Source organism: Leptopilina heterotoma, unplaced genomic scaffold (assembly GCF_015476425.1).
Source record: "Leptopilina heterotoma isolate Lh14 unplaced genomic scaffold, ASM1547642v1 Lhet_44, whole genome shotgun sequence".
Classification (NCBI taxonomy): Eukaryota; Metazoa; Arthropoda; class Insecta; order Hymenoptera; family Figitidae; genus Leptopilina; species Leptopilina heterotoma.
The window spans coordinates 3,256,849-3,284,007 of NW_025111084.1; the positions used below are offsets into that span (position 1 = coordinate 3,256,849).

A 27,159-nucleotide genomic window follows, 5' to 3' on the forward strand; every position below is an offset into this window, starting at 1 on the left:
TTCTCAAAAAATAAAATCATAGACAGATATTTTTTAAAATATTTTTCTTCAGAATATTGATTTAAGGTATTTTTTTATATTTGTACTTTTTTTTCCATTAGTATTGAACGCTACAAAATTAGTTTGTAGCTACTTCGAAATATTTCAAAAATGTTTACAAAAAGTTAAAAAAAAAAATTAACAAAAATCTTTACTGTTAACGAAGTGTTCACAAAATGTTTACTGTTAACGAAAATTTTACAAAATGTTAACGAAATATTTACGAAATATTTATATAAAAAATTACAAAAAAAAGTATTGAAAAAAAAAAATTTTTTAAGTATAAAAATGGTAATAAGTACTATTGAAATAAAATATTTTCAAGAATTTATTGTATTTTCAATTTTTATTTAAATCGACTAAAAATTAATACATTTTTGTATAATTAAAAATTGATATAAATTTAGAAATTGTATTTGAATAATAATTTTAGGCACAAGACAAAAAAGTTTAAATTAATTTTAAATTCACAATTATCGGGAAAAATTAAACATTTTTAATGCTGAAAGGTGAAAGGGAAATTATTTATATTGGTTTAAAAATGTCTATGCTTTCATAATACGGAGCTGCTTTAATGTAATCAATTGATAATTCTTCTTTGTAATAATTAAGATTTCCATTTTCTTCTTTTGGAATGTAGATAAAAACATTGTAAGTTTTCTTTGGATTCTCATGACTGAAATATGCAAGTGTATTTTTGAATGAACCGTCTATTATTTCTACCATTTGTCCAGGATAATATGGCGCATACTTTCTAGTTTCTGATCCTATAAAATAAAAAGAACATAAAAAAAATTAAAAATTTGCTTAAAAAAATTTTTAAAATCTAATTTAATCTTAAATTAATAATTTAATTTTAAAAAACATTTTTAAATTAAAAATTAGATAAAAATTCCAAAACAAATATAAAATTTAATAGCAATTAAATTAAAAATTGAATTTCTTACAAGGGTAAAAAAATGATTAAAATTTGTTACCTGATATTTCAATCACAAAAATATTAATACAAATAAAAATAGCACTGGCAAAAAATTTGAAATTCATTATTAATTTTGTTTAAACTTTAAAATAATAAAAAACGAATAAATTGTTCCGCTAAGGACGAAGAATACTTGTCGATTAAAATTCAATGGTAACGCTTTGAAAACTCGCTGACAATGTCAGCAATAATTTTGTAAATTCCTATAGTTGAGTTTTTTTAATGACACAGCAAATGATAAATTGGCAAATTTATAATCGAAATATAATTTCATTTAAAAAGAACTAAAAATCAGAATATAAAAAATAATTAGAATTCAAAATAAAATTTAAATATAAATTCAAATAGAATTTTAAAAAAATACTCACCACTTCGTAAAGTGAAAATTTCTTTTTAACTAATCAACATTTTTAATTATTTTGTTCAACATTAATGTTAATGTAACATTCTTGTTTAACAATCTCAATAAATACATAAAAAAAAATTGTTGTGAATAAAAATTAATCAAAGTCCGAGTACAACAGCTTTCTTTTATTTTTTGTTTGTTCCATTTCGGCAAAGTGACAATAATTCTAAGCTCAAAAATCATTTGTGAATTTTTTCTTTTTGTTTTTTTTTTCATCAAAATTGAAAACTGACAAAAAGACGCGAAAATATGTATAAATTAATTAACAAAGTAATTAAATAATAGAACTAAATTAAAAAAATACATTCAGATGTTACAAATTATTTTTAACGATAACAATTTCGTTTAAGAGAATTTATTTTTTTAAGTTCCTTTAGAAAATAATTACCTTGTACATTGAAATATACACATATCGTAATAATAAAAATTATACAGTTTTTACCTACATTGTGTGTGTGTGTGGAGATTTTTTATGAATTAATCAGAAACACGAGAAAATTATCACTCAATATTTTCTTCATATATGACAAAAAAATGTCCTTCGAATGAAAATAATTTGAAAATTAATAAACGCACGTAAGACACATCGTTATAAATTTTCTCTTATTATAAAAATCCGATACTAATTCTTTTGTCAACTTGAATTTTAAAAACACCTGCCAAAGAATGTAAATTTAATATTTTATCAAATTTTATTAAAAAATTAAAAATTAGAAAAATAAACTAATTTAATAAACATTTTTAGATAATATATAAACATTTTTTAAAAAAATTTATTACAAATGCGAACTTAATCAAAAATTTAAAAAGAAGTACAATTCCTTCGGAAATTAAAAATAATTAAACAAATTTTAATACTTTCGAAAAGAAAAAGAATATAATTTCTTTTCAAAAAATCATTTTTTCCCCCCTAAAAAATAAATTTACATTCTCTTGAAAAATTAACAAAGCCGTATTAATTTTTTCTCCACTAAAATTGGAAAAAATTTAATTAAATCGCGTCTATTATCTTACGTGCGCAAATTCCTTTCACAATAAAACTTTACAAATTCTCATATATAAAAAGTTTACACAAAATTAATTTCTCAACACGTAAAATCTGAATTTTACATTCTAAATATATTTATAATTTGCTAAAAAAAAAGATTTAAATGTGCAAAAAAAAAAATTCTCGTGAAATTCATTATTTTGAAAGTGTAAAGTGTCTCTTGAATTATTAATAATAAATAGAGCAAAAATATAAAATTAACTATACAATTTCTAATGACTATTTTTTAAACTATTTTTTCTTCAACTCATTCGATTTTTTTATTTATAATACTCAAACTTTTTTTTCAAAATTTAAACCTCTCATGCATTCCAGTCTGTTTTCTTTTTTGTCATTAGAATTTATATTTTCGTATAAATAAAAAAAAAACAAACAAATTTTTCAAAGTATTGTTTGAATTAAATTACACTTCGAGTCGAGTAAAAAAAAAATGCTCAGTCTGCGTCACTATTGCGTGTATTTGTTTTTCTTATGCCTTTCACGTCCATTTTTTCTTATAATAATAATAATAATCATAATAATAATAATAATAATAATTATAATTATAATAAAGATAAGAAAGCCACCGCTCTAGAAATACTACTTGTAATTATTCATTATGCATATAGTCGATTTGCATGCTTTTTTTTCTTTAAACTTTTGGTCTAAAAAGATAGCCAAACATTTAAGTCCGTGCCTCCTTGTATCAATTTTGACACAAAAGAAATTGGGTTTTGCATTACATATGTTTATTCATCAAAGCTTCACTTATACTTAGCAATTAGTAAAAAGTTGATCAGTATCGTCACGAATCTGTTCTCAAAAATTTAGGTGCGTATTTTTTTTTAACAAAAGTTTGCCATCTAGGATTGATGCAAAAGTGTCTTTTTTTTATTGATAATTTTTAATTATTTATAAATTACTATTTTATATCAGACCATTTCATTAGTTTATAAATATTGTGATTTCATTAATATCAGATTGTTTACAAATTTATTTAATCTTATTTTCTATTTGTTTTTTTTTTGTGGTGAAAATTCGAATATTATTTCATAATAAAAAATGGATAAAAAAATTGCATCACATTTTTGATAAATATAATAGTGAATATCTAGTATTATTTTTTATGACAAGTGGAGAACAAATTTGAATTGTATGTCACACTCTTTAATTTCACTGTTGCATCAACCCATCAATTTTGTTTTATATTTCTTTAATCTTTCTTTCTTTTTTTTCTTTTTTTTTATTATTATTATTTTTCTTTTAAACCTGCACTTACGGAATACGTGCTCCGCTTTTTTTTTGTTTCTTCATACCGCATAATGCGAAACGCTCTTAAATATACAAGATTCCAAATCTCGAATTTTATTTCTCACTGGAGAACCATTCTCGTAAATTGAATGAAAAATGAAAATTTTTCATGGATTTGTGTTTTTAAATGTGTTTGTATGTGTGTGTCTATCTGCGATCGAATTACAAGCATTACACTGAAAACATTATTAAGACTCAAGTTCTGTGGTTTTGTGTGTGTGTGTGTGTGTGAAATTTATTTTAGTGAAACGATTGTATTATTTTTTTCGGTTGGCGTAAATATCTTGTTGAGTCTCTACATGGTATTGGATTTTTTTTTGTTAACGTATTGCACGCGAAAAAATGTTTAGCGAACAATTTTTGTTTGTAAATGCTCCCTTTTGACAATTGATGAGAGGACGCACCTTTTTCGCGAGCCATCATATAATACTTGGTGACTATATTTATATATATATATATATTTATTTATATATGACGAGCAAGACTCAAGAAGAGTCCTTACACTCATCCCGATGTTCTTTTTTTTTATTCTTGTGTCTTAATTGTTTCCGTATTATCGCTATAAAATCAGATTTGTTTTCCATCTCCTACCTCAAAAATTATCGACTGATTTCTCTGACCACTTTACATGAAGTAATCGGGCGTCCTTCTCGTGACGTGTGGCTCACCACGTCTTGGTGCTGGATCAAACTGCAAGCTGTTGAAAAATAATTTTCTTTTAGTTCTTTCAATATTAAATTTCTTCATTTATCTACTTTTCTTATCTTTCGCAGAAAATAATTCAATGAAATTTCAATTTTTTCGCTAGGAACATTTTTTTCTATTCATTCTATTCGAAATAGAGAATTTATTATATAGAATGAATTTGAAATTCATTCTTATAACGAAAAATAGAATTTATTATATAGAATGAATTCGAAATTCATTCTATGACAAAAATAGAACATGTTTTTATTTTCTTTTCAAAATGATCTAATTTCTAGAAAAAGGAAGAAAAAGAATTCAACTTACAATGAATATTTCAATGCATCATCAAGTTCCATAATTGCAGCTTGATTGCCACAGCGATAACAATAATTCGGAGCGGAGAAAATTGTCACAACGTTTCGATCGTGACACCTTAAAAGAGAAAAAAAAGAAGAGGATTAAATTAAAATTAAAAGAATTCGAAAATGTTAAAGTGTTTAATTATTTATTAAATACGTACCAATTATAACCCTCCATAACCAATTGATGCGCTCGTGAAACAAGGGTCAAGCCGTTCGAATGATTAAACGTTTCGGAAATATCCTGACCAAAGGTGTAACCCGCTCCACGAGGAGAGATGCCCCATCCTCCTCTGTCATCGGGATCTGACCACAATAGATCACACATTGGACCCTGTAAATAAATCAAAATTATTAGCAAAATTCTTTTATTTTCTTCATTTTCTATTTTTCTATTTTTTTATTTTCTCCTACAGGGTTGCCACAAATATTTAATTTTATTTTTCCCTGACTTTTCCCTGATTTCCAGACAAAATTTTCACTTTTTCCTTGACCCTAAATAATATTCTGATTCACTCTAAAAATTATTAGATACTCAAAAAAAAATTTCTAATACTTTTACATATTTGCAAATTTCTTGAAAAGTAAAATTATTCGAAAACATCAATAACTTCTTCTTTAAATAAATATTTAATCATTATTATTTTTCTGTAGGAATTAAAATTCTTTAAAACATTCAAATTGAAACCGTTTTGAAATTCAACAACTTATAAGAATATTATTACAAAACATGATGTGTTTTTCTTCTTCATGTTTTGTAATAATTTAAATTGCCATAAAATTTTTCAAAAAAAAGTTAATTATTTACAAAAATTCTAATAAAATCCTTCGCTAGAATTCAATTATTTTTACAAGTAGTAAACTTTCTCAAAAAAAAAATTCAATTATTTAAAAAAAAAATGTAATAAAATTCGTTGCAAGAATTCAATTATTTTCATAAATAATAAATCGATTATTCGGTAATTCATTTTTAAATCAATTTTTATTAAAAAAATTCTAGAAGAATTCAATTATTTAAATTAAAAAATAAATAATTTATTGAATAATTGAATGTTTGTTAAAATTGAATTGTCATAAAGAATTTTATCAACAAATTTTTAAATAATTGAATTCTTTTGACAAATTTAAAAAAAATTTTTAAGAATAATTACATTTTTCCGAGGAATTTGATTAAAATATTGTATCAAAAATAATTAAAATCCTGCGATGAGTTTTATTATCTATGAAAATAATTAAAATTTTCCCAAGAATTTTATTAAAAATTTTTCTAAAATAATTGAATTTCGGAGAAGAATTTTATTATTTATAAATTATAAAGATACTTAAAATTTTGACAAGAATTTTTTTTTACATTTTGAACATAATTGAATTTCTGTGAGGAATTTTATTACTTTTGAAAATAATTTAATTCTTCAACCGAATTTTATTCAAGTTTATAAAAATAACTGAATTTCTGTGAAGAATTTTATTATTTATTTTTATATAAATAATTGAATTCTTGCAACGAATTTTTGATTGGTCTTCTTTTTGTTTCAATTTTTTGAATTATTGTAATAAATATTAATATTCACCTCGTGAGGAACTTCTTGAAGACGATCTAATGCACGAATGTGATCCAGAGTGTCGATCGAGGGCGAAAGACCACCGTGTAAGCAGAAGATTTGTCCATCTACCAAGGCCGTTAATGGCAGATAATCAAAAAGATCCGTGAAGAATTTCCACACATTAGCATTTCCATACTTTCGCAAACATTCATCATAAAAACCGTAAACTTGTGTGATTTGTCTCGACTCATGATTCCCACGTAAAATCGTTATTCTCTCGCGATACCTCACCTACATTCAAACAAGAGAAAAACAAATCAATAAACACACACTCCCGAAAACGAAAGTTCAAAAACAAATTAATTTATATTGTTTTTCGTTTTTAATGAAGAATAGAAAATAAACGAAATCTACAAAATAAATAGAATTCGAAATGAATAAAATACGAAATTAATAAAATAAAAAATTAATAAAAATACAAAATACCTATATAAACTACGAAATAAATAATATAAAAAATTAATAAAAATACCAATGAAATAAAATACCAAACGAATAAAATAGGAAATAAATAAAATACAAAATGGATAAAATAGAAAACAAAAAATACAAAATAAATAAAATACAAAACGAATAAAAATACTGAATAAATAAAATACAAAACAATTAAAATACAAAATAAATAAAACACAAAACCAATAAAATACAATAAAAAAAAATAAAATACAAAATAAATAAAATATAAAACAAATAACATGCAATGTAAAATAAATAAACAGAATACAAGACAAATAACTGGAATTAAAGCATAAATAAAAAATAAATACCAACATTATAAAAACTAATTCGAAAAGTAATTATTCCAGATTAAAAATAACCCTCTAGCAGAAAATTTGTTAATAAAAAATAAATAAAAGAATATCAATTCAATGAATTCAAAGTTGAAATTCGTAATTTAAAATCCAAATATTTGAAAATATTAATTTTTGAAAGTGAAATTGTTTACATACACTTGATTAATAAAATGTTGTTTACCTTAAGTGCTACAAGAAGTGTAACGGTTTCAACCGAATAATAACCACGATCTACATAATCTCCCATAAATAAATAATTTGTGTCAGGAGATTTGCCACCTATTCGAAAGAGTTCCATTAAATCGTGAAACTGCCCGTGAACATCTCCGCACACTGTTACTGGACATTTCACTTCCTGTACGTTCGATTCCTTGGCTAAAATTTCTTTTGCCTGGAAAAAAAATGAAATTTCATAATTAAATTAAAATCACAAAATTTTTTATAAACTTATCTAAATTTAATTAATTTCAATTATTAAATTATTACTTCCGAATTATTCTGAAGACATAAAAATCAAATAATTTTTAAATCTTACTGTAAGAAAAAACAATTTTTACTTTATAAATTTTATTATAATTTTTTAAAGATTAAAATAAAGGAAACATTTATTTCTTCTTGAAATTAAATTTTTATTAAAATTAATCTACGTCAGTATTAAAAAACATTTAATTGCAAAGTTTTTAAATGTAAATTTTAATGTTTTCTTTATTTTATATTTAATTATTGCAATCAATAATTTATGACAATAATTTTAATAACAAATAATTCGTTCATTTGAACCTGCAAAACTTGTAGATAATTTTTAATTAACAATCGAATCTAAACGTTTCTTTTTTTTTTTTAACTAGAAAAAAACTATAAAATCTTGAAAATTAAATGTAAAATTGTTAATTACATTACTTTGAAATATTAAATTTAAATCGTTTAAAATTGTCATTTAAATAAAGATTAACTTAGCAAGAAATAATTAAGAAAGTAATTAGAAATTTCTTAAATTATAGGTTATATTGCAAAAATCGTTCCCAATTGTAAAAAAAATCAGTTTTTATTGAAATAACAAAATCTGTTGAAAATATGCAAAATTATAAATTGTTTACTATCCTAATCAAAAACATTTTAAATCTAAACTATTTTTTATTCGAATATGAAGATTATTTCTTGTCAAGTGAATTAATTTTTCCCCTTATTTGTAATTTTACAAAAATTTATTTATAATTTCGGCAAAATTGCTCCTTTTAAATGATTGAGAAAAAATAATAAAAATCTGTCGGGAATTGTTAAAATAAATATTAAAAATGAATAAACATTAAAAACAATAAGAATTTTAAGAAATGAAATACGATTTTCCTCTCAATGAAATGATACAAAAATGCCAATTAAGTATTAAATACCTAATTAAAAATTGCCTTAAAAATAAAAATGAACAATTTTTTCCTTATTCCCAACTGAATGGAATACTTTTTCAACATAAAAAATACACTTTAGAAGAAAATTATTATTTTCGTGCTAATAATGGATAAATCGAAAATATTCCTCATTACACTTTGAGAATTGATTTGAGAAAAAAAATTTTTTTTTTAGCTATATTCCAATAATAACGTGTGTGTGGCTCAAGTGCGGTGATGCTTTTAGGGGAACGGCTAAAATTCATCATCAGTCGATCGTTAACAATCGTGAGACAAGTACCTGTTGAAGTTTCAATTTGCAAAATGGAAAACACCCACTAAACATGAGACGGACAATGAAATTTTTTTTGGAATTGAAAAATTTAATGAAAATATACCTTGTCACAGAGGGTTTTCACTTGGCTTTCTGTCAGTTGTTTGCAGTCATTCAACTGTTCTATCCACTGGTCAAGTTCTTTGAGGGATGCTTTTTCCTCCATCGTATGGATCTGTAAATATTAGCTAATATAATTTTACACTAAGCACATGTAATTTCGGTACTTTTATTTGGGAGCTAACGATTTTAAATTAAAATCATTCGATTTTTGCTCCGGCAGTCCCTCAACACAAATATCCCAATTGAGAATACACTCACAAAATGGCCGCTCGCTGCCGTTTGTGACGTCATGCTTTATTAAATACGCGTGCGCAAACAAAAAAAAACCTAGTGAAAAAATCCGGAGATAGTTAAATTTTGTTGTTGTTGAAAACGTTGACAAATTTTAATTATTTATATTGTTATTAATTTGTCGGGAAAAAAATACTAATGTACGTTAGGCAATTCAACTATTTCTTCTGTTTACAGACTAGAAATTGTTTATTTTACCGGCTAGTTCCTTTTTTTCTAGGGTACTAGATTTTACAGTTTTTGATTGGCGGGCGAGAAATTGCCAACCAATAGAAGGTGAGTGTTTTGATTTTGTTTTGTAAACTTGAATTTTTAGGTTAATTTATGAGTCACTTGTTGTTGACGTTGTTGACGACATAAGTTTTTCTAAATTAAGGAAAAAAGAAATGAAAAATTCAAAATACTACCACTGGTACTACTAGTATTGTAAATTTACAGAATTGTTTACTTACAGATTTGAGTTTTGTGTACGATTACACTAATTTTATTGATTTGAAAGAGAAACTAAAGTTTGTCATTTGAATGAAAATAAACATTGCGATGTTTCGATGCTTTTCAAAAAGTGAAGAGCGCAGGGGGTAAAGTAACAAATACGTCTTTTAATTTAATATGGAAGTTTATTTTACAACATTCATATAATTAAATAATGTCTTAATTAGAATATTAATACTTTTTAATATTTGTTTTTTTAAAAAATATAGCAAGCACTAAACGTAGCTTATTTTCTTATTATAAATTTCACATTAAAAAAGGAGTAAAACTGTGACCGTATTGAAAAAGTTCTTACAAAGATTCAGTTCTTAATTTATGAATAATAAAAATATTAAAATGACAGAAATATATTGAGCTTTTGAACTATATTTCTACAATAGGTATAAATTTTTTCACAGTAAAATTGAATATTTTTTTATGGTTAAAAATTGAAATATGAGTTACTTGTTGGTTTTTTTTGCGAAGGAAAACACTTAACATCGGATGAATTCTGTCCATTCAATATTTTTACGAAAGTGTTCTTAATGTAAGAACATTAATCCTGAAATTAAAAGTATTTATAATAAAAATTAACGTTTAAAAAAATCCATTTTATAATGGAAAATTAATTATTTTTTAAGTAAACTTTAAAAGGAACGTACTTTGAAATTTCTGTTTAACTGTTAGATTGTTGATTAATTCATCTGCACAAAGTTGCATCCAGTTGCGATAACCAGGGTAAAATTAATTTAATTTTCCTTCGATAATTCGAATCCTTTGCAATCGGATTATTCTCCAAATAAACCGTTTGCAATAATTTGTTACTGGCCAAATTCTCCACCGTTGGCCAATCTTCTATTAAATTATTGTTCGCCTAGAATTTTCGAAAAATAAATTTAAATAGAAAAAATTATAATTATAAAGAATATTATTGTTACTATTATTATTATCATTATTACTATTATTCAATTATTTTCGTAAATAATAAAATTATTGACAGGAATTAATTATTATTTATAGAAAAATTTGAAAAATTACCCAAAATTCTTCCAGGACATTGAGATGATCAATATTTTGAATCTTCTTGATTTTATTATTTGCTAAATCCAATGTCAACAATTTTGGACAATTGTCAAGACCTTCGATTAAAGTGATTCCATTTTCCGATAAATAGAGTTGATCCAAATTTTTCAGTTCGGCTAAATTTTCTATTTGCGTAATTCGATTACTCTGTAGACTTAATAATTGAAGATTAACGAGTGTGTCGAGTTTTTGGATTTTACTGATTTTATTTTTACCCAAATAGAGATTGACAAGATTCTCCAAACCTTCTAAATTCTCAATTTCACGTATTTTATTATCACCTAATTCTAAGGTCGTCAAATTCTTCAAGTGAGAAATATTTTCAATCTGTGATATTTTATTCGAGGAGAGGAATAATTTATTTAAATTCAGCAAATTATCGAGACCCTCGATTTTTTTGATGCGATTGAAAGATAAGTCGAGAACTCTAAAATAAACACGAGATATAAAATTGTTTACTTATAGATTCTAACAATAAAATTGTTTACTTTCTAACAATAAAATTTGTAGTTTCAAATAAAAAATAAATTTACTTTTTAACAATAAAATTTTTTACATTCTAACAATAAAATGATACTTACTGCAAATTGACTAAAGCGGACAAATTCTCCAAAACTGTTATTTGATTATCACGTAATTCCAATTCTTGAAGTGTAACGAGAGTATTGAGATTTTCTATTTTCGTTATCAGATTCCATGTGAAGCATAGTTTTTTAATTTTCGTCAAAGGCTCCAAATTCTCCAATTTTGTCACTCGCGAATGATTGAAATCCAATTCCTGTATTTATTATTTAGTTTTGTTATAATTTTGTATAAGAACAAATTAATTTTATACAATTCTAGGCTTTTATTAAAAAAAAATGTACAAACTTCAGTGTCTGGATCTATAATGGTGATTTTGTCAGAATCATCTATGGCTTCGTTTTCTTTTTCGCCTTGAATCTCCACCGTTTCCATTCCATTTTTATCACATATTTCTATGAAAAATGAATTGATAATTATCTCTATCTAAAAACTGTATTGTTTTTTTTAAAAAAAACATATCACCTACCAACGCTCGCCATTTTGCCCTTTAAAATTCCAAACTGTACGAAAAGTGTTTTGCACAATTTTTGGAATTATTCACTGTTTGCCTTTGTTACACAAATATAAAACAAATACTTTTGTTGTAAAGAAAATTTGCAACTGTGAATGGTATGGTAAATTACTACTTTTCCGTAGTTTACTTCATTTACTTTATTTACTTACCCAACGCTGAGTGTTTACATGTGACGTGTTGTGAACAAACCTTTAAGTCTTCATAAAAACTGGACAGCAACGCCCAATGAAAGAAATTGGACAAGTTAATGGACAATTTTCTTGTCCACTTTTCAATGATTGGCTGGTTATTATTAGTCAACAAATCAAAATTCAATACAAATTTGATTAACCAATAATAGCTGGAGGAGAAAATGCTTTATCAAATTGGAAACTTGCTAGGATCGATTCTTTTGTTTTTCCAGAAGTTCTAGAGAAGAGAATCCGTGAGTTGCAATTGCGTATTGCGTTATTTTTGATTATACGCAACATACACTAATTTCACAAAAGTTATTAAGTTACAGAAAATATCGATAGTGAAAGAATTTATTGGTTTTTTTTATGATTGTTTATGGATTTTGTGCGATTATGATGATAATAACCTCGGGAATTTTCAATTAAAAGTTTTCCGTTTAAATTCACAACAGTAAAATGGAGTCTGATGTGATTTGTATATCATCAGAAGATGAGAAAAGTGAACCACGACGAAAGGTTTTGAACTTTCTATATATATATCTCATAATTATTTCGAATTGCCGCTCTAACCTTAAAATTTCTTTCTTTATAATCTTTATAATTATATTATTTTAGTAAATGATGATAATTTTATTAGATGTTTACAAGTATTTTTGTGAAAGAGTTTAAACTTGTTTAAACTCGATTTTTGAAATCAAAGAAAAGGAAAATTTTGTTCAACTGTTTTTTTTAAATTGTAAATACTAATAACAGTTAAATTCTATTTTTTTATAATACTTGGTTTTTAGCAGAATTTTCGAACATTTTCGAACAAAAACAAACTTTTCGAGAGAAGTTAGCTTCAGATTGTGTTGAAACAAAAAATTTTAACATTCATTTTTATATTTGAACGAATATTAATTTTTACAGGTTACTAAGGAGAAAATAGAGAATATTTCTCCGATTAACAAAGTAAATAAAATTACCAATGGAATATCGAGTAATGGAGTAAATAAGGTATTTGCATTTATTATTTTTATTTTAAATTGCCTTTCTACTTTCATTCTTTACTTTATCAGGGTTGCGACAAAAATTTAACTTTATTTTTCACTTATTTCCAGACAGAATTTTGTCCTTTTTCCTGACCCTAAAGAATATTCTGATTTAATCTAAAACTTATTAGATATTCAAAAAAATGTTGTATTAAATTTATTTACAAATTTTATTAAATTTATTTACAAATTTCTTCAAAATTAAAAAAAAATTATTTTCTACAATTGAATACAATTGAATTTCTGTGAAGAATTTTGTTGTTTATCAAGATAATTGAATTCTTTTGCAGAATTGCTTAAAAAATTTTTGAAATAATTGATTTTTTGCGACGAATTGGATGTTATTTATGAAAATATTTGAATTATTACGACGAATTTTATTATTTCATTAAATAATTGAATGTTTCTTAAAATTGAATTCTTTCCCCAAGTTTTAATGAAATTTTGAAGAATAATTGCATTTTTCAAGGAATTTATTTAAAATTGTAAAATAAAATAAATTTATTTAATTAATTTGTAAATAAAACCTCTGGCAACCCTGTTTATTTTATTTTATTGTATAGTATAAAATTTAATGTTTCTAATTATTTTTTCCATTATAGATATACACCATTAAAAGTGCTGGTAATTTAACCAAAGACAAAGTGAATCAAATATTGAAAACCAATGGTGTTTTGCAAGCTGCCAAGGAAACAAAAGTCGTAGATAAAAATACAGAGGCAAAAATGAATGTTCCTATAGTTCAAAGTCCAATTTTTAAAACCGGCGAGGTTTCAATAATAAAAAGAAAAATTAATGATGATTCGGACACATCAACACCAACAGTAAAACGAATAAAATTAACAACTCTTTCTACCACGACAACAATAAAAAGAACCTCATCAGATGAAAAAATAACTAACGATATTAAAATAAATGCCGAAAATAAATCCAATGACAATAAGAAACTAGAAAATGAAAATACTTCCAAAACAACCGAAAGAGAAGCATCGCCAACTCCCGGATGTTCCTGGTTTCCTGAAGTGCAAAAACCACAATTGATAATAAAGGAAAAAAAATCACTGTACGACGATGAATTCGATTTATTTACAACATTTCTAGAAACTTGTCTGAAAAAAGACAGTACAGAGGATATGAAAAAAATTATCAAAAAACTAAAAAATCGTCACGAGCGTCTAAATCCTTCATTCCTAAATGGTCCAGTATTCAAACAATTACTTATTGATAAGCAAAAAGTAATTGATCTCAATGACGATAAATTGTACAGTCACATAACGGAAGTTAACGACGAAATGAAAAATGCTGAGAAAAATAATGTTTTAGAGGAACGTAAAAATGTGAAAGAGGAGAAAATTATTATCAATAATAATGAACATGAAGATAAAGATGAAGAAGATTCACACGAGGAAAAACGAAAGAGAAGAAAGGCACGTGAAATACTGAGTCGTATAGAGTCAGTTAAGAAGAGAATAAAACAACTGGAGATGCAGGAAGTTGAATTTAGCGATGAATCAGAAAGTACTTATTTAGTCGAGGATCGTTATAAGAAAAAATTGATGCAACTTTGGAGTGCTTATTGCAAATATACGGGAAAAGCAGTGGATGCGGGACGCACTTATTTACGACCAAGAGATATTTCAGCGACACAAATTCAAAAAGTCGATCAAGCAATAATGAATTTTATTAATTCGAAAATTAGTCGACGTAATGAACTTATGAAGAAGGGAAAGTCAATTAGGGACACTATTATTTTTCCTGATTATGTCGATATTTTGAATTGCATTTCACAATGTAATGAGAAACAAAATTTGAGATTGACTCGAAGTGAGCAGGAAACGAAAGGTAAAATATTTTTTCTTTTTTACATTATCAGGCTTCGCACTCATCTACTAATTTGCTACAATTTGGATACTTTTTTTTTAGATTTCTGATACCAAAAGATTTCTTTTTCCTTTTGAGAATTTTCGCTAATTGTTGAAATAAAATATTTATTTTCAAAAATTTCAATAAAGAAACAATTAGAAAAAATCTAGAAGCAATTGTAAAAATTTTAAATAGAATTCTTTGAGATAATTCAAATTATTTTCAAAACATTTTAAGACATTTTTTTTTGTCAAGAATTGAATTATTTTCAGAAATAATGAAATTGTTCGCTGATATTCAATAATTTTGAATATCTAGTACCATTTTAAAAGAATTTAATTATTTTAAAAAAAAAATATTAAAAATCCTCGGCAAAGATTCAATTAATATCATAGGTAATAAAATTATTCGTAGGAATTCAATTATTTTTCAAATACAATTTTAATTAATTTACTCGGAAATAATTTAATAGATCCTTTAAATTTAAATAAAATACTTGAAAAAAAATTTAATAATTTTCGAAAATTTCAATAAAATTCTTTATAAAAATTCAATTATTTTCCAAAACTGATAAAGTTTATTATTTTTAAAACAATTTTATTTAATTTTTTCGAAATAATTCAATTATTCTTTTAAATTAAAATAAAATGCTTGAAAACAATTGAATTATTCCCAAAAATTTTAATCAATTATTTTTACAAATAAAATTCTTCATATGAATTCAATTATTTCAATAAATAAAAAAGAATTATTCGCAGGAATTTAATTATTTTGGAAAATGTTATTAATATTCTTGGCAAGAATTCAATTATTTTTATAAATAAATAATAAAATCCATCACAAGAATTCAATTATTTTTCATATGTCAATAAAATTTTTTTTAAAAATTCAATTATTTGTTTATAAGAATTTAATTATTCTTTTAAATTGAAATAAAATGCTTGAAAACCATTAAATTATTCTTGAAAAATTGTAATCAATTATTTTTACAAATTATTTTAATAAATAAAAAAATTATTCGCAGAAATTTAATTATTTTCAAATCAATTTTCATTAAATTCCTCTTAAAAGTTTTAATAAAATTCTTTCGTGAGAATTCAATTATTTTCATAAATAATAAATTTCTTCGCAGGATTTTAACTATTTTTAATAAATTTTTTATTGTTAAATGCAATTTTTTTTTAAATCTTCAAAAAATGTAATTATTTAACAAATTTTTAATTCTTGTGGAAAATAAATGATAATATCTTTTAATTCCGTTTACTACTTTAATAAATAAATTAGAAATATTTATTTAACAAAAATTCTTCTAGTATGAATAATTTAATTTATAGAAGTTATGAAAAAGAAAAATTAGTCTTTTGAATAATTGTAATTAAAATTTCTTTTGTGAAGTTAGTTAAATTCTCGTAAAAAAAATTATTGAGTGCGAAGCCTGCATTAGGAAAATTTTCATTATGAATTTATAATGTTCCCAAAGTTTCAAACGTTCAAATAAACGACGATATTTTTTTTACAGAAAATATATTTTCTATATTTTCGATTTTTTTTATAAAGAAAACTAAATAAAATAAATAGTTAACGAAAATATGTGTTTTCAGCGAAAGAAGCATTCGAGAAGATTGGCGTGTATTTGCAAAGATGTCGTCAAAGAGACTATTGGGATACGTTTTCAATTTTCTTGGATGAAGAAGATGACGATCCTTCATTAAAAGATCCAGAATTATTGGAAAAATTGAATCAAAATGAAGCTTTAGGAAATCGAAAAATGGAAAATCTTTTCGAAGAATTTGCCGCTAAACAAAATAATATAGGCGATCAGAAAAATGCAAACGATAGTGAAAGTGAATCGGTAGATTCAAATGACGATGAAGATGACAAAGAAAATCCTGATGATTCGGCTAAAAAAGATGATCAAGCCGAAACAGAAATCGATGACGACAGCAGTAAAGAAGAAAATGAGAACAATAGTTCAAATAAGGAGAATGCGGGAAAAGAAGATTCAGATAAAAATTCGAATAAATCGAATAATGAAAAAAAAATTATCGAGGAAAATAAAACTAATGAAGAAATATTAACCAACGAATCAACAATGAGTGCAGACGAAATAAATTCCAATCAATCATTAACTGGAAACAAAAGTATTTCTAAAAGTAGTTTATCAGAAGGTTTGTATTTGTGTCAAATTTAAAGCAGTTGTAATTCTTTTTTTTTTAATGAAAATGACGAAAATGATTAATGAAATTAATGCACGAAAAAATACAATAAAGTGAATTTTGAAACAAAACAAAATATGATTTGATTTTTCTTTTAAAAGATAATTTTCTTTTAGTTAAAGAAACTGATGCCGATGTAATTGACATCGATGACGAGTCAAATGTGGACAAGCAACCACTAGTTCGTCTACGTTCATTTGCCAAACCCCCAACATCCTGGAAAGATTCCCAAGGCGATGGTTCAACATTGTTGAAAAAATATGTCACTATAACCGAAAAATTATCACCCACAACAACTCCAATTATAAGAAAATTCGTCACATCAACACCAAAGGCATGTACAATTCTAAAAGCATCGTCGTCGTCCTCATCATCAGCATCTCCAGCACTTGTCGATTTAACATCAGAGAAAAAAGACGAATCAAAATTATCAACAACAATCAATAAATCCAAAACCGTTATGCTGCCATCGAATTTCAAGGGAAAGCAAATAATTAGTGTTAAAAATATAACAAATAATTATAATGTGCGCGTTAATCAAGTGCCGGAAAAAATAATACCAATGAAAGTTATACCGAAAACAGTGAATTCCAATCAAATTGTCGGCAACAAACAAATAATCTATCATTCGAATGGTAATGGAAAAATTTTAAATCCATTGGGTAAAATTGTTCGATTGAAAATCCCACAGAATTCCGATACAAAAGTGATGAAAGTCCTGAATTTAAATGAAGCGACGCAAAAGGTGTCAATGGTAATACCAATGAAACCAATTGTACAAAAACCACGAGTGACACAAAAACATCCAATAAATTCCAATTCAAATCAAGTGAATGAACAAGCAAGTAAAATATCGAGGTACGATCATCAGTATTCGAAAAAAATTGTTAACAATATCGTTCGAATTATAAAACCCACGGATCAATTAGATAAAGTGGTGACATTAAAAAAAACTTGACTTATCGGAAAATTGTGTTTTGTTTAAAGGAAAAATTGTTGAAAAAAAAAATTGCGCACAATTTAGTGATATTTTATATATACATATATATATATACAAATTATTTGAACAAAAAAAGAAAAGAAAACGAAAATCAGAGACTAGAAAAAATATTTAGTTAGTGAAGGTACGATTTTTAATTAAAGTTCAAACGGTTTAGTAATTAAAACATTTATTTCGAATTTTGAAAAATAATTAATTAAATTCTTTTTGAATAAAAGAAAAAATTGTTTCTCATTATCACTGCGATTTGAAGTGTTGGAGAATTAATTTTGTAAGTCGAAAGTCACAGTGCACGAGATTTTCGACAATGTCAAAGTGATCGATATTGTTTCGTAGCAAAAGAAATTCCACTTGGTCGACGAATTTTAACAGTTTCTAGAAAGAAAAATATTAATTAATTAATAATATTAATGAATAAATACAGACGAATCTCAAGAGTTTCTAGAGAGAGAAAAATTATAATTTAGAAATTAGTAATTAATAATTAATTATATTAATTATTAATTAATTAATAATAATTAATATTAATGAATAAATATTACAGACTATTTTCAAGAGTTTCAAGACAGAAAAAAAATTATAATTTAGAAATTAGTAATTAATAATTACATTAATTACTATCAATAATTACAAATTGATATTTATTAATATTCATTAATATTGAATAATAATTAATATTAATTATTATTAATATCAATCATATATGAAAACATTTCAATTAAACAGATGTTTAAATTCTATTTACATTTTTGTGATAGTAAAAATTACAGGTATTATTATATAATATAAATTTTTTTTTGCTGATAGTTTTCTATCGTAATTAAAAAAAGAGTATAAAAATCGCACGAATATTTGAATGAAAAGGAATATTTTTTTACAAATTGGAAATATATTATAGTGCATTAAAATTAATTTTGACAAATAACTAAACTTTTCTTTATAATATTTTATAATAGAAAATAATTTCTATAGTAATTTGTTAATTTTTTACCTGCGAATAACGTTTTGATTCTTCAATAAATATCGGAGAGTCGCATTCTCCAACGGTGACGATTACTTTTAAATCTTCAATAATTGATTCCTTTAATGAATCATTTTTTTCGATTGGAGCGAAACTGTACAATTTTATTTCTTCTCTGAAAATAATTTTTCTTTATTATTAATTGTATTTGTAATTATTAATTATTAATTATAAAGATTAATTATAATATATTAATCGTAATAATTAATTATAATAATTAATTATAATAATTAATTATAATGATGAATTATAATAATTAATTATAATGATTAATTATAATAATTATAATTGTTAATTATTTATATAATTACGATTTATTTTATTTTTCCATTGAAATACTTACGGAGTTAATTGTAATGCGTCATTCATACTCGTCGTCAATAAGGGCTTTAAATCATAAACACCGGCGATTAAAATTAATCCTTTCAATAAATTACGATAGCCCTTTTCAGTCATTGAATTCAGCCAATTATTGTCGTGCAAAACACTTGCTGCCAAATGCGCTCCTGCACTGTGACCCGCTATCAAAATTTTTCTGGAGAAAAATTTAATTTTATGTACAAAAAATTTATTCATTAAATTCAAAATATTTATTTTCATATATATAAATAAATAAATATATATACATATATATAAATATCGCATAGTTGTAATTTGTAAAATAGTTTTTTTTATTTTAATTTTCAATGAGAGAAAAAAATTGCAAAAAAAAACTATAATTTAATTATGTTAATTATTTATATGGTTTAATTAATATGGAAAATTATATATTTTAATTACAAATATTATTTGTTAGTTAATTACAAATATTATTTGTTAGATAAAATACAAGATATTATTTTTCAGATAATTACAAATATTATTTGTCAGATAATTGCAAAATATTATTTGTCAGATAATTACAAAATATTATTTGTTAGATAATTACAAAGAAAAATAGACTTAATCTATAATTATAGATAAATAATAATTATGGAAATAAGTTTAATGTTTTGTATACCGAGATCCAGAATTGTGTGCATCTCTTAGAATTTTCTCCAAAAAAATTTTTATCTCTGACACAATTTCGGTTAATGAAACTGAAAAAGAAAAAAAAAATATAAAGACAAGTATACGATTATTTTTTAAAAAAATATCGTCTACTTTAGAATTAATAATTTAACGAAAAGAAATAAAAAAATTAAAAATTAAGGAAAAGTTTATATGTATTATACTTTATTAAGGAAGAACATTATTTTATTATAATAAATATCCATTGTAATTATAAATATAAAATATAGACCGAGAGGGAAGTCCTTCTTTTTAAAAGAATTATTGAATTTGTTTATTCATCAACCTACTTATTCGTCATTTTTAAAAGTTAATAAATAATTTAATTTAATATTTTAATAAATAAATATTTATTTAAACATTTTAATAATAAAAATTTATTTATTAAATTTATTTTTTGAATTTATTTTTCGAATTTATTTTTATATGTCTTTCTTAAATTAATTTTTTATTTATTTACCGTTCGGACACAAATCATAGCCACAAATGATTACTTTAATCCCTTGGGATACCAATGAAGACGCTGGGAATGCAGATAAATCTTTTGTGAATTCCTGCCAGTAGCCGCCGTGAATAAATATAAAAATTGGAGCATCTTGAAAAGAGATAAATTGGAAAATGAAAATTATAAATAAATTACCAATTTTTTTTTTTATTGTTATTTTTATTATTTTTTTTATTTAAAAAAAATTTTTTTTTCTAAATTTTGTTGTTGTTTATTTTACCTTTGGGTAAATTAGTTCCGTAAATATCGTATTTTGTCCTCTCAGATTTACCATAAGGAATATCCAGTTCACAATTTATGGAACTTCGAGCTTCTTTTGTCACTAAAAAACGTGTGAATTGTTAATTTCACATTTTTTTCTCTTTCACTTTTTTTTTGACTTGAAAATTAAATTTTCTTTATTCTTTCTTACTTTCTGCACATTTTTTAAAATAACGCTCTAAAAGTTGTTCCGAATCCCATCTTTTGCTCCAGCAACTTGGCAAATATGCTCTTTCATGTTCCTCATTGAAAATAAATTTTTATAATTAATAATTTAATTTAATTTAATTAATTTATTTAATAGAAAAATATATTATATTATATTATTATATTATTATTATATTATATTATATTATTATTATTATTATTATTATTATTATTATTATTATTATTTTATATTCTATTTATTTGAACCAATAATTTTAGTATTTAAAGCAAATATGAATTGAACCATTTAATTGACTCCAATAAATATTATTTGATTCTAATAAATATTTAATTGATAATAGTCAATTAATCGGTTATTTAAATCGATTAAATTTTTTTTCAGTGTAATAATTGTAAATATAAATTATTTTTAATATAATAATGAATATAATTGAATAATAAATTAATAACAAAAATAAGATATTTGTGCATTTTAATGTATTTTTAATAAATTATAATTTATTTTCAATATTATTATAACTAATTTTTTTTATTTCAATTTTTAGAAAATAAAAGTGCGAGTATTATCAGTAATATGATAATTGACAATGATTATAGTCTACCATTTGATACTTAAAATAATTATATCTTAATAATTCCATTACAATTATACTTTAAATTTTTAATATTATTATGATTTTATTTTTATTATTTTTATTCTTATTATAATATTACTTTATTTTATTACTTTATTATTTATTGTTTATCATTATTATTATTTCATAATTTTAATTTAATTTCTTTTTTAGTAAATAAATTATTATTTAATTACTCTTTATTATTTATTATTTAATAATTTTAATTTTATTTATTTATTATTTATTATTTATTATTCAAATTAATAATTTTCAATTAGAAATTGATTGATTTTATTTTTTACTCACAGTTTGAGCCATTATTTGTATGTTTGCAAGCAAGAATGTTTCAAGTAAACTAATAACGATACGTGAAGTTTATATTGTTTTACTCTGCAAGTGAAAGTAAAATGTGAACCTTGTAATTTGAATCTTAGATTTTTTTCCCCTCGAAGCCTGATAAAAGGAAAAAATGTTTTATATATCAATTTTTGTACCCTATATAACACTACATCTAGTGTTCGTATAAAGTAACTTTAAATATATATTTCAATTCTGTCGGCAAAGTAAATATCTCAAAATTATTATTTACAAATTCATTCAATAAATTTTAATTGAAAAAAAAATTCCATGTATAGACAAAAATGATAATTTTTTTCAACAAATTTTTTGTGTATCGAAAATTTCGAATTTTCTGATTAAATTTATTATCTAGTTAATATTATTATTATTAAATTAATAATATTGTTAAATAAACAAAATTAAATAAAAAAAATATAAAAATATAAATAATATTATATTACTACTTAAATAAATAAATAAATATTAATATAAATGCAATTGAATTAATATTAGTTTAATAATGATTATAATAGGTCATGTGTGTAAATTATGTAAATTGGGTAAATATATAAACATGTAGTTTTATTTAAAAATTTATTTTATTATTACTTTAAAATTAAAAAATTGACAATTTTTAATTATTGATAGTATAAATAATATATTTGCAGACAGATTATATGCGAATAATAATAATTTATTTTATTATAGGTGAAAGTGGTCTATTTTTATTATTATTTAATTAAAATGACAATTATTTTGATAGAAAAAATTTTTTATTGAAAAAAAGTATTACAAAATTTTTTCGAAAAGTTCATTGCAGAACAGGAAGACATGGATAAGAGAAGGTTTAAAAGGAGCACCTGTGTAATACATACATAACTCGTTTGAGCCGCCTTTTGACGAAATAATGCGTCACTAGGTAAATCAGACCTGAGAGCTGTTCAAAAACTTTTTTTTTTCAAGAGAATCATTAACATATATGCGAAAGAATGAGCTTTGTTCGACTGTCTGAAAAATTCTCCGGCAATTATAGTCACTCCGGTATTTTTCTTACGGTTACTTAAATTATTACGGTTATTACAATTATTACGCTTTAATACAATATTACGGTTTATTACAATTATTACGCTTTATTACAATATTACGGTTTATTACAATTATTACGGTTTATTACTGATCTAAAAATAAATAAACAATTTATCTAAAAAAAAAATTACAATTATTACGGTGTATTACAAAGTATTACGGTTATTACAAGTTATTACGGTTTATTCTTACAGAGATTTTACTGAATGTGAAGCATCATTACTTTTATGGTTTATTGAAATGAAAAAATTCCATTCCCGGGACGGGATTCGAACCCTGGTTTCTTTTTCTGTTAACAATGCTCCTAACCACAGAGCTAACTTACAGGAATAATATTATGGTTTATCACACAGTAATTAGGCCTCTCACTATACACTTTATTATATTAAACTAGCAAATGTTATTTTCAAATATAAATTTTTGAATAATTTCATAACCAAAATTTAGAAAATTCCTTTATTAAGTGCATAATTAATTGTTATTCTTTATATTTTCACAAAATTTTAATATAATTCTTTGGAAGAATTCAGTTGTTTTTAAAAATAATAGATTTCTTTTTACAAAAATTCGATTGTTCTCAACAGAATTTTAATAAATCCTTCGAAACAATTCAATTATTTTTTAAAATAGTACAATCTTTGTAAAAATTTAATTATATTTTCTAAAATTTTAATAAAATTTTTCAGAAGAGTTCAATTATTTTCTAAAAATTTTAATTAAAATTCTTCCTAAAAATTCAATTATCTTCATAAAAAGTAAAACTCTTTGAAGATTTCAATTATTTTCATAAAAAATAAAATTCTTTGAAGGTTTCATTTATTTTCTTAAATAATAAAATTCTTCGGAGAAATTCAATTATTATTTTCAAAAATTTTAATAAAATTCTTCGCTAGAATTCAATTATCTTCATAAAAAAAATTGTTTGGAAAATTTAAATTATTTCAATTAATAATATAATTCTTCGCAAGAATTCAATTATTTTCACAAAAAATGAAATTCTTTGGAAGATTTCAATTATTTTCTTAAATAATAAAATTCTTCTTAGGATTTCAATTATTTTCAAAGGATTTAATTATTTATAAAAACTCTAATAAAATTGTTTAAAAGAGTTAAGTTTTCTATAAATAATTTTAATAGTAAAATTATTAATTACAATTATTAATTTAATTCTTATAAATTCTATAAAGCAAATTTTTCTTTCAATCAAGAAATAAGATCCCAACAAATAAAATAATATTCAAAAGTTTGGATTCAGTGGAATAAACTTTTTTCTGAATATATTTTTGACTGAACTTTTTTTTTTACTGAATAAATCAAAGATAAAGATTATTTGAGATGAAATGAATGATATAAAGGAGAGTTTGAATAATTTATTTTCAGTAATATGTAATCGTAGGATTTTTTGACTTTAAAAATGAAATTGAAATGAGAATCGCTGGGACGAATCGCACCCCTGAAATACTTATAGAGAGGGGCCTGTATGGTGATGGTTGAAACCAGAAAAACCGGCCATTCTCTCTTTCCCCACCTGGTTGTCCCTTTACCCCACTATTTTCCTCTCCTCTATTCGTTTAAACTTCCTCCCACCTGGAGGTTACAGCCACGTTGGCATCAGCTACCGTCTCTCCACAGTCCTTTCTTATATAAGTCCCCATATTGGGCCCATGGAGTAATACATTTTTTTAAGCTAGTCAACATTTTTTCCTCTCCTTCAATATTCTAAAAAAATAAATATTAATTAAAACCCGAGTCATTAAATTTTATTACTTTTAAAAATAATTGAATCTCTGCAATAATTTGTAATTTCTCCAACATTCAATTTTTTTTTTAGTATTTTGAACTAAAATTCTTCTATAGATTCATTATTTTTAACAATTAATTAAATATATATTAAAGAAATTAATTAAGTTCAGAAGAATTTGAATTATTAAAACTTTTTTAAAATCTAAGTTGTTTAAAGTTTCTAATTAAATTCATTCAAAATTGAAATTTTCCAAAATTCCAAATTAAAACCGTAACTCTTTTAAAATTCAATTATTTATAAAATAATTTATAAGTAATAATTTTATGAATAATTTTTCATTAATAATTTTATGATAGTTCTTCAAGAATTAATTTATTAAAAAAGAAATTATTGTCAGAAATAGAAAAAATTGAAGGTTTCGTATCAGAATTTATGATAAATTCATAGTTGATGAAGCAAACAAAAATCTTTAATTAGAGAAAAAAAATAGAAAAAAAGGAAACGATCCTGCCAGGATTCGAACCTGGAATCTTCTGATCCGTAGTCAGACGCGTTATCCGTTGCGCCACAGGACCATGTTACTTGAGATTTGCCAAAAAGTTTTCTACGAACGAATTTTCGAAATTAATTAAGATTATATCTCGATTCTGCGAAGATAAGATGATACGAGAATTAACTCTCAGTCTATTATCTTAAGTAATCCTTAAGTTATGACTTGAACCATTGTTTTAAATTTTAAAAATACTTTTCAACACTTTGTATTATGCAAAACAATATAAAACAATACAAAACAATGGAATACAAAACAATACTTTGTTTTTTCTCTGTACTACGGGAAAATAGTAAAATTTTACTAACTGTTAGTTTAGTTTTAAAAACTTTCAATAATTTCTAATATTTTTAGCAAAAATTATTTATAGATGAAATTCAGAACCTAAGAGATTTTTCTTTTGGAGAAGAAATTTTAGGAGAAGAAATTTTTCTAGCAAGAAAAATTTCTAGGATTTCTTCTCTTGGAGATAAATCTGAAGAAGATTCTTCTTCTTCAAATCCAAAATAGGAAATAAAGTCGATTTTCTTTTTGAATTTTCATGCGGAAAATATTCAAGTACCTCTGAGAATAAAATCTGGAGCATCACAATAATGTTTTCTAAAGAAACAATTTAACCGCGGTTGGATTAAGAAATAAAAGCAACGCCCTTTTTTGATTTCCACTGATCAGAGATGGAAAATAATCCGAACGTCTCCAAGACTAATTGAGAACAAACGTGGCTGCTAGGTCAAATAAATTAACCCTTCTAGGTTGTACATTCTTTTGTCCCCTTTTACAATTCAAATATGTATCTATAATGTCGAGGGCGAGCAACAAGTGGAAATAAAATATATTTGTTTTTAATTTTTATACATCTATATAGTTTTAGGACTATAATATAGGCAATGTCAAATATTTGAAACAATAAATAGAATGGTCGAAAAAAGAATTCTAATTGACAATATGTGCGGTATTACAATGTTGGTTCTATTAAAGAATCTGAGGATGATATTATTGATACGACCATGAATTTAAATTACAGCATATAATATTATAATTGAAAGCAATATTCTTCTTCTAAAATTTCTTCTTTCGTTAATGTACTTTAGTGTCTTAATTTCTCTTTATTTAAATTCCACTCCGTAAAAATGTAGAAGGCATTGTTTTAACACTGTTAACTTTAATGTTAGTTAACTTAATGTTATGTTAACTTTAAAGTATTAAATTGCAACGAATTGGCATTAAAAATGTTTTTTATGAAATTTTACAATTTTATACGTATTTAAAATAAAAATTGAGTAAACACTGAGAAAACAGTAATATATTTGAATCAGAACATAAAATTATCTTTTTTATAGTCAGTCAACCAAAAATTATTTTTCAATTAAATTAAACACAATAATTTTGATTCAATACATAAGTTTGATTCAATAACAATTCCATTGAATTCAGTTATAAAATATATTATATATTTAACACAAACATATTTTTGGATTAAATAAAAATTGTTTCTCAGTGAATTGAACTTTAGTTTAGAAAAGAATTTTTACTACACATTGACTCGGTTTTTATCTCCTTACGAGTCTAATTTTAATAAGGCTGTATACTTTATTATCATGTT

The 27,159-nt window shown here is 23.6% G+C and overlaps 4 protein-coding genes and 1 non-coding gene across 7 annotated transcripts; 1 reads left to right on the forward strand and 4 right to left on the reverse strand.

Annotated features, from left to right (window-relative positions):
• Positions 1-666: 666 nt before the first annotated feature.
• Positions 667-9,261, reverse strand: LOC122507018 (serine/threonine-protein phosphatase 2A catalytic subunit alpha isoform). 2 transcript variants are annotated; one of them, XM_043619505.1, is made up of 7 exons: positions 8,990-9,261; positions 7,388-7,597; positions 6,380-6,643; positions 4,970-5,142; positions 4,774-4,881; positions 4,354-4,459; positions 667-806 (listed from the first exon to the last, which is right to left on the reverse strand). In XM_043619505.1, the coding sequence occupies exons 1-6, from the start codon at positions 9,089-9,091 to the stop codon at positions 4,387-4,389; spliced, it is 930 nt and encodes a 309-aa protein (XP_043475440.1). In that variant the 5' UTR covers positions 9,092-9,261; the 3' UTR covers positions 667-806; positions 4,354-4,386. The 2 variants fall into 2 exon arrangements, with proteins under 2 accessions (XP_043475440.1, XP_043475439.1); XM_043619504.1 differs by lacking the exon at positions 667-806 and having other exon boundaries at positions 3,567-4,459.
• An 841-nt stretch (positions 9,262-10,102) lies between these two features.
• LOC122507017 (protein phosphatase 1 regulatory subunit 7-like) lies at positions 10,103-12,060 on the reverse strand. Its single transcript, XM_043619503.1, has 6 exons — positions 11,885-12,060; positions 11,704-11,810; positions 11,415-11,611; positions 10,789-11,260; positions 10,413-10,624; positions 10,103-10,312 (listed from the first exon to the last, which is right to left on the reverse strand). The coding sequence occupies exons 1-5, from the start codon at positions 11,895-11,897 to the stop codon at positions 10,451-10,453; spliced, it is 963 nt and encodes a 320-aa protein (XP_043475438.1). The 5' UTR covers positions 11,898-12,060; the 3' UTR covers positions 10,103-10,312; positions 10,413-10,450.
• Positions 12,061-12,331: 271 nt separating this feature from the next.
• Positions 12,332-18,237, forward strand: LOC122507019 (bromodomain-containing protein DDB_G0270170-like). The gene is made up of 5 exons (XM_043619506.1): positions 12,332-12,621; positions 13,015-13,101; positions 13,739-14,978; positions 16,601-17,167; positions 17,332-18,237. The coding sequence occupies exons 1-5, from the start codon at positions 12,562-12,564 to the stop codon at positions 18,171-18,173; spliced, it is 2,796 nt and encodes a 931-aa protein (XP_043475441.1). The 5' UTR covers positions 12,332-12,561; the 3' UTR covers positions 18,174-18,237.
• Positions 18,238-18,367: 130 nt separating this feature from the next.
• Positions 18,368-22,311, reverse strand: LOC122507020 (kynurenine formamidase). Of its 2 annotated transcripts, none has more exons than XM_043619507.1 (8): positions 22,144-22,311; positions 21,204-21,294; positions 21,012-21,113; positions 20,747-20,881; positions 20,237-20,315; positions 19,580-19,771; positions 19,207-19,351; positions 18,368-18,590 (listed from the first exon to the last, which is right to left on the reverse strand). In XM_043619507.1, the coding sequence occupies exons 1-8, from the start codon at positions 22,153-22,155 to the stop codon at positions 18,453-18,455; spliced, it is 894 nt and encodes a 297-aa protein (XP_043475442.1). In that variant the 5' UTR covers positions 22,156-22,311; the 3' UTR covers positions 18,368-18,452. The 2 variants fall into 2 exon arrangements, with proteins under 2 accessions (XP_043475442.1, XP_043475443.1); XM_043619508.1 differs by having other exon boundaries at positions 21,204-21,283; positions 22,144-22,308.
• A 3,197-nt stretch (positions 22,312-25,508) lies between these two features.
• Trnar-acg lies at positions 25,509-25,581 on the reverse strand. Its single transcript has one exon. It is a non-coding gene; the product is annotated as a tRNA-Arg (tRNA).
• Between the last annotated feature and the right edge of the window lie 1,578 nt (positions 25,582-27,159).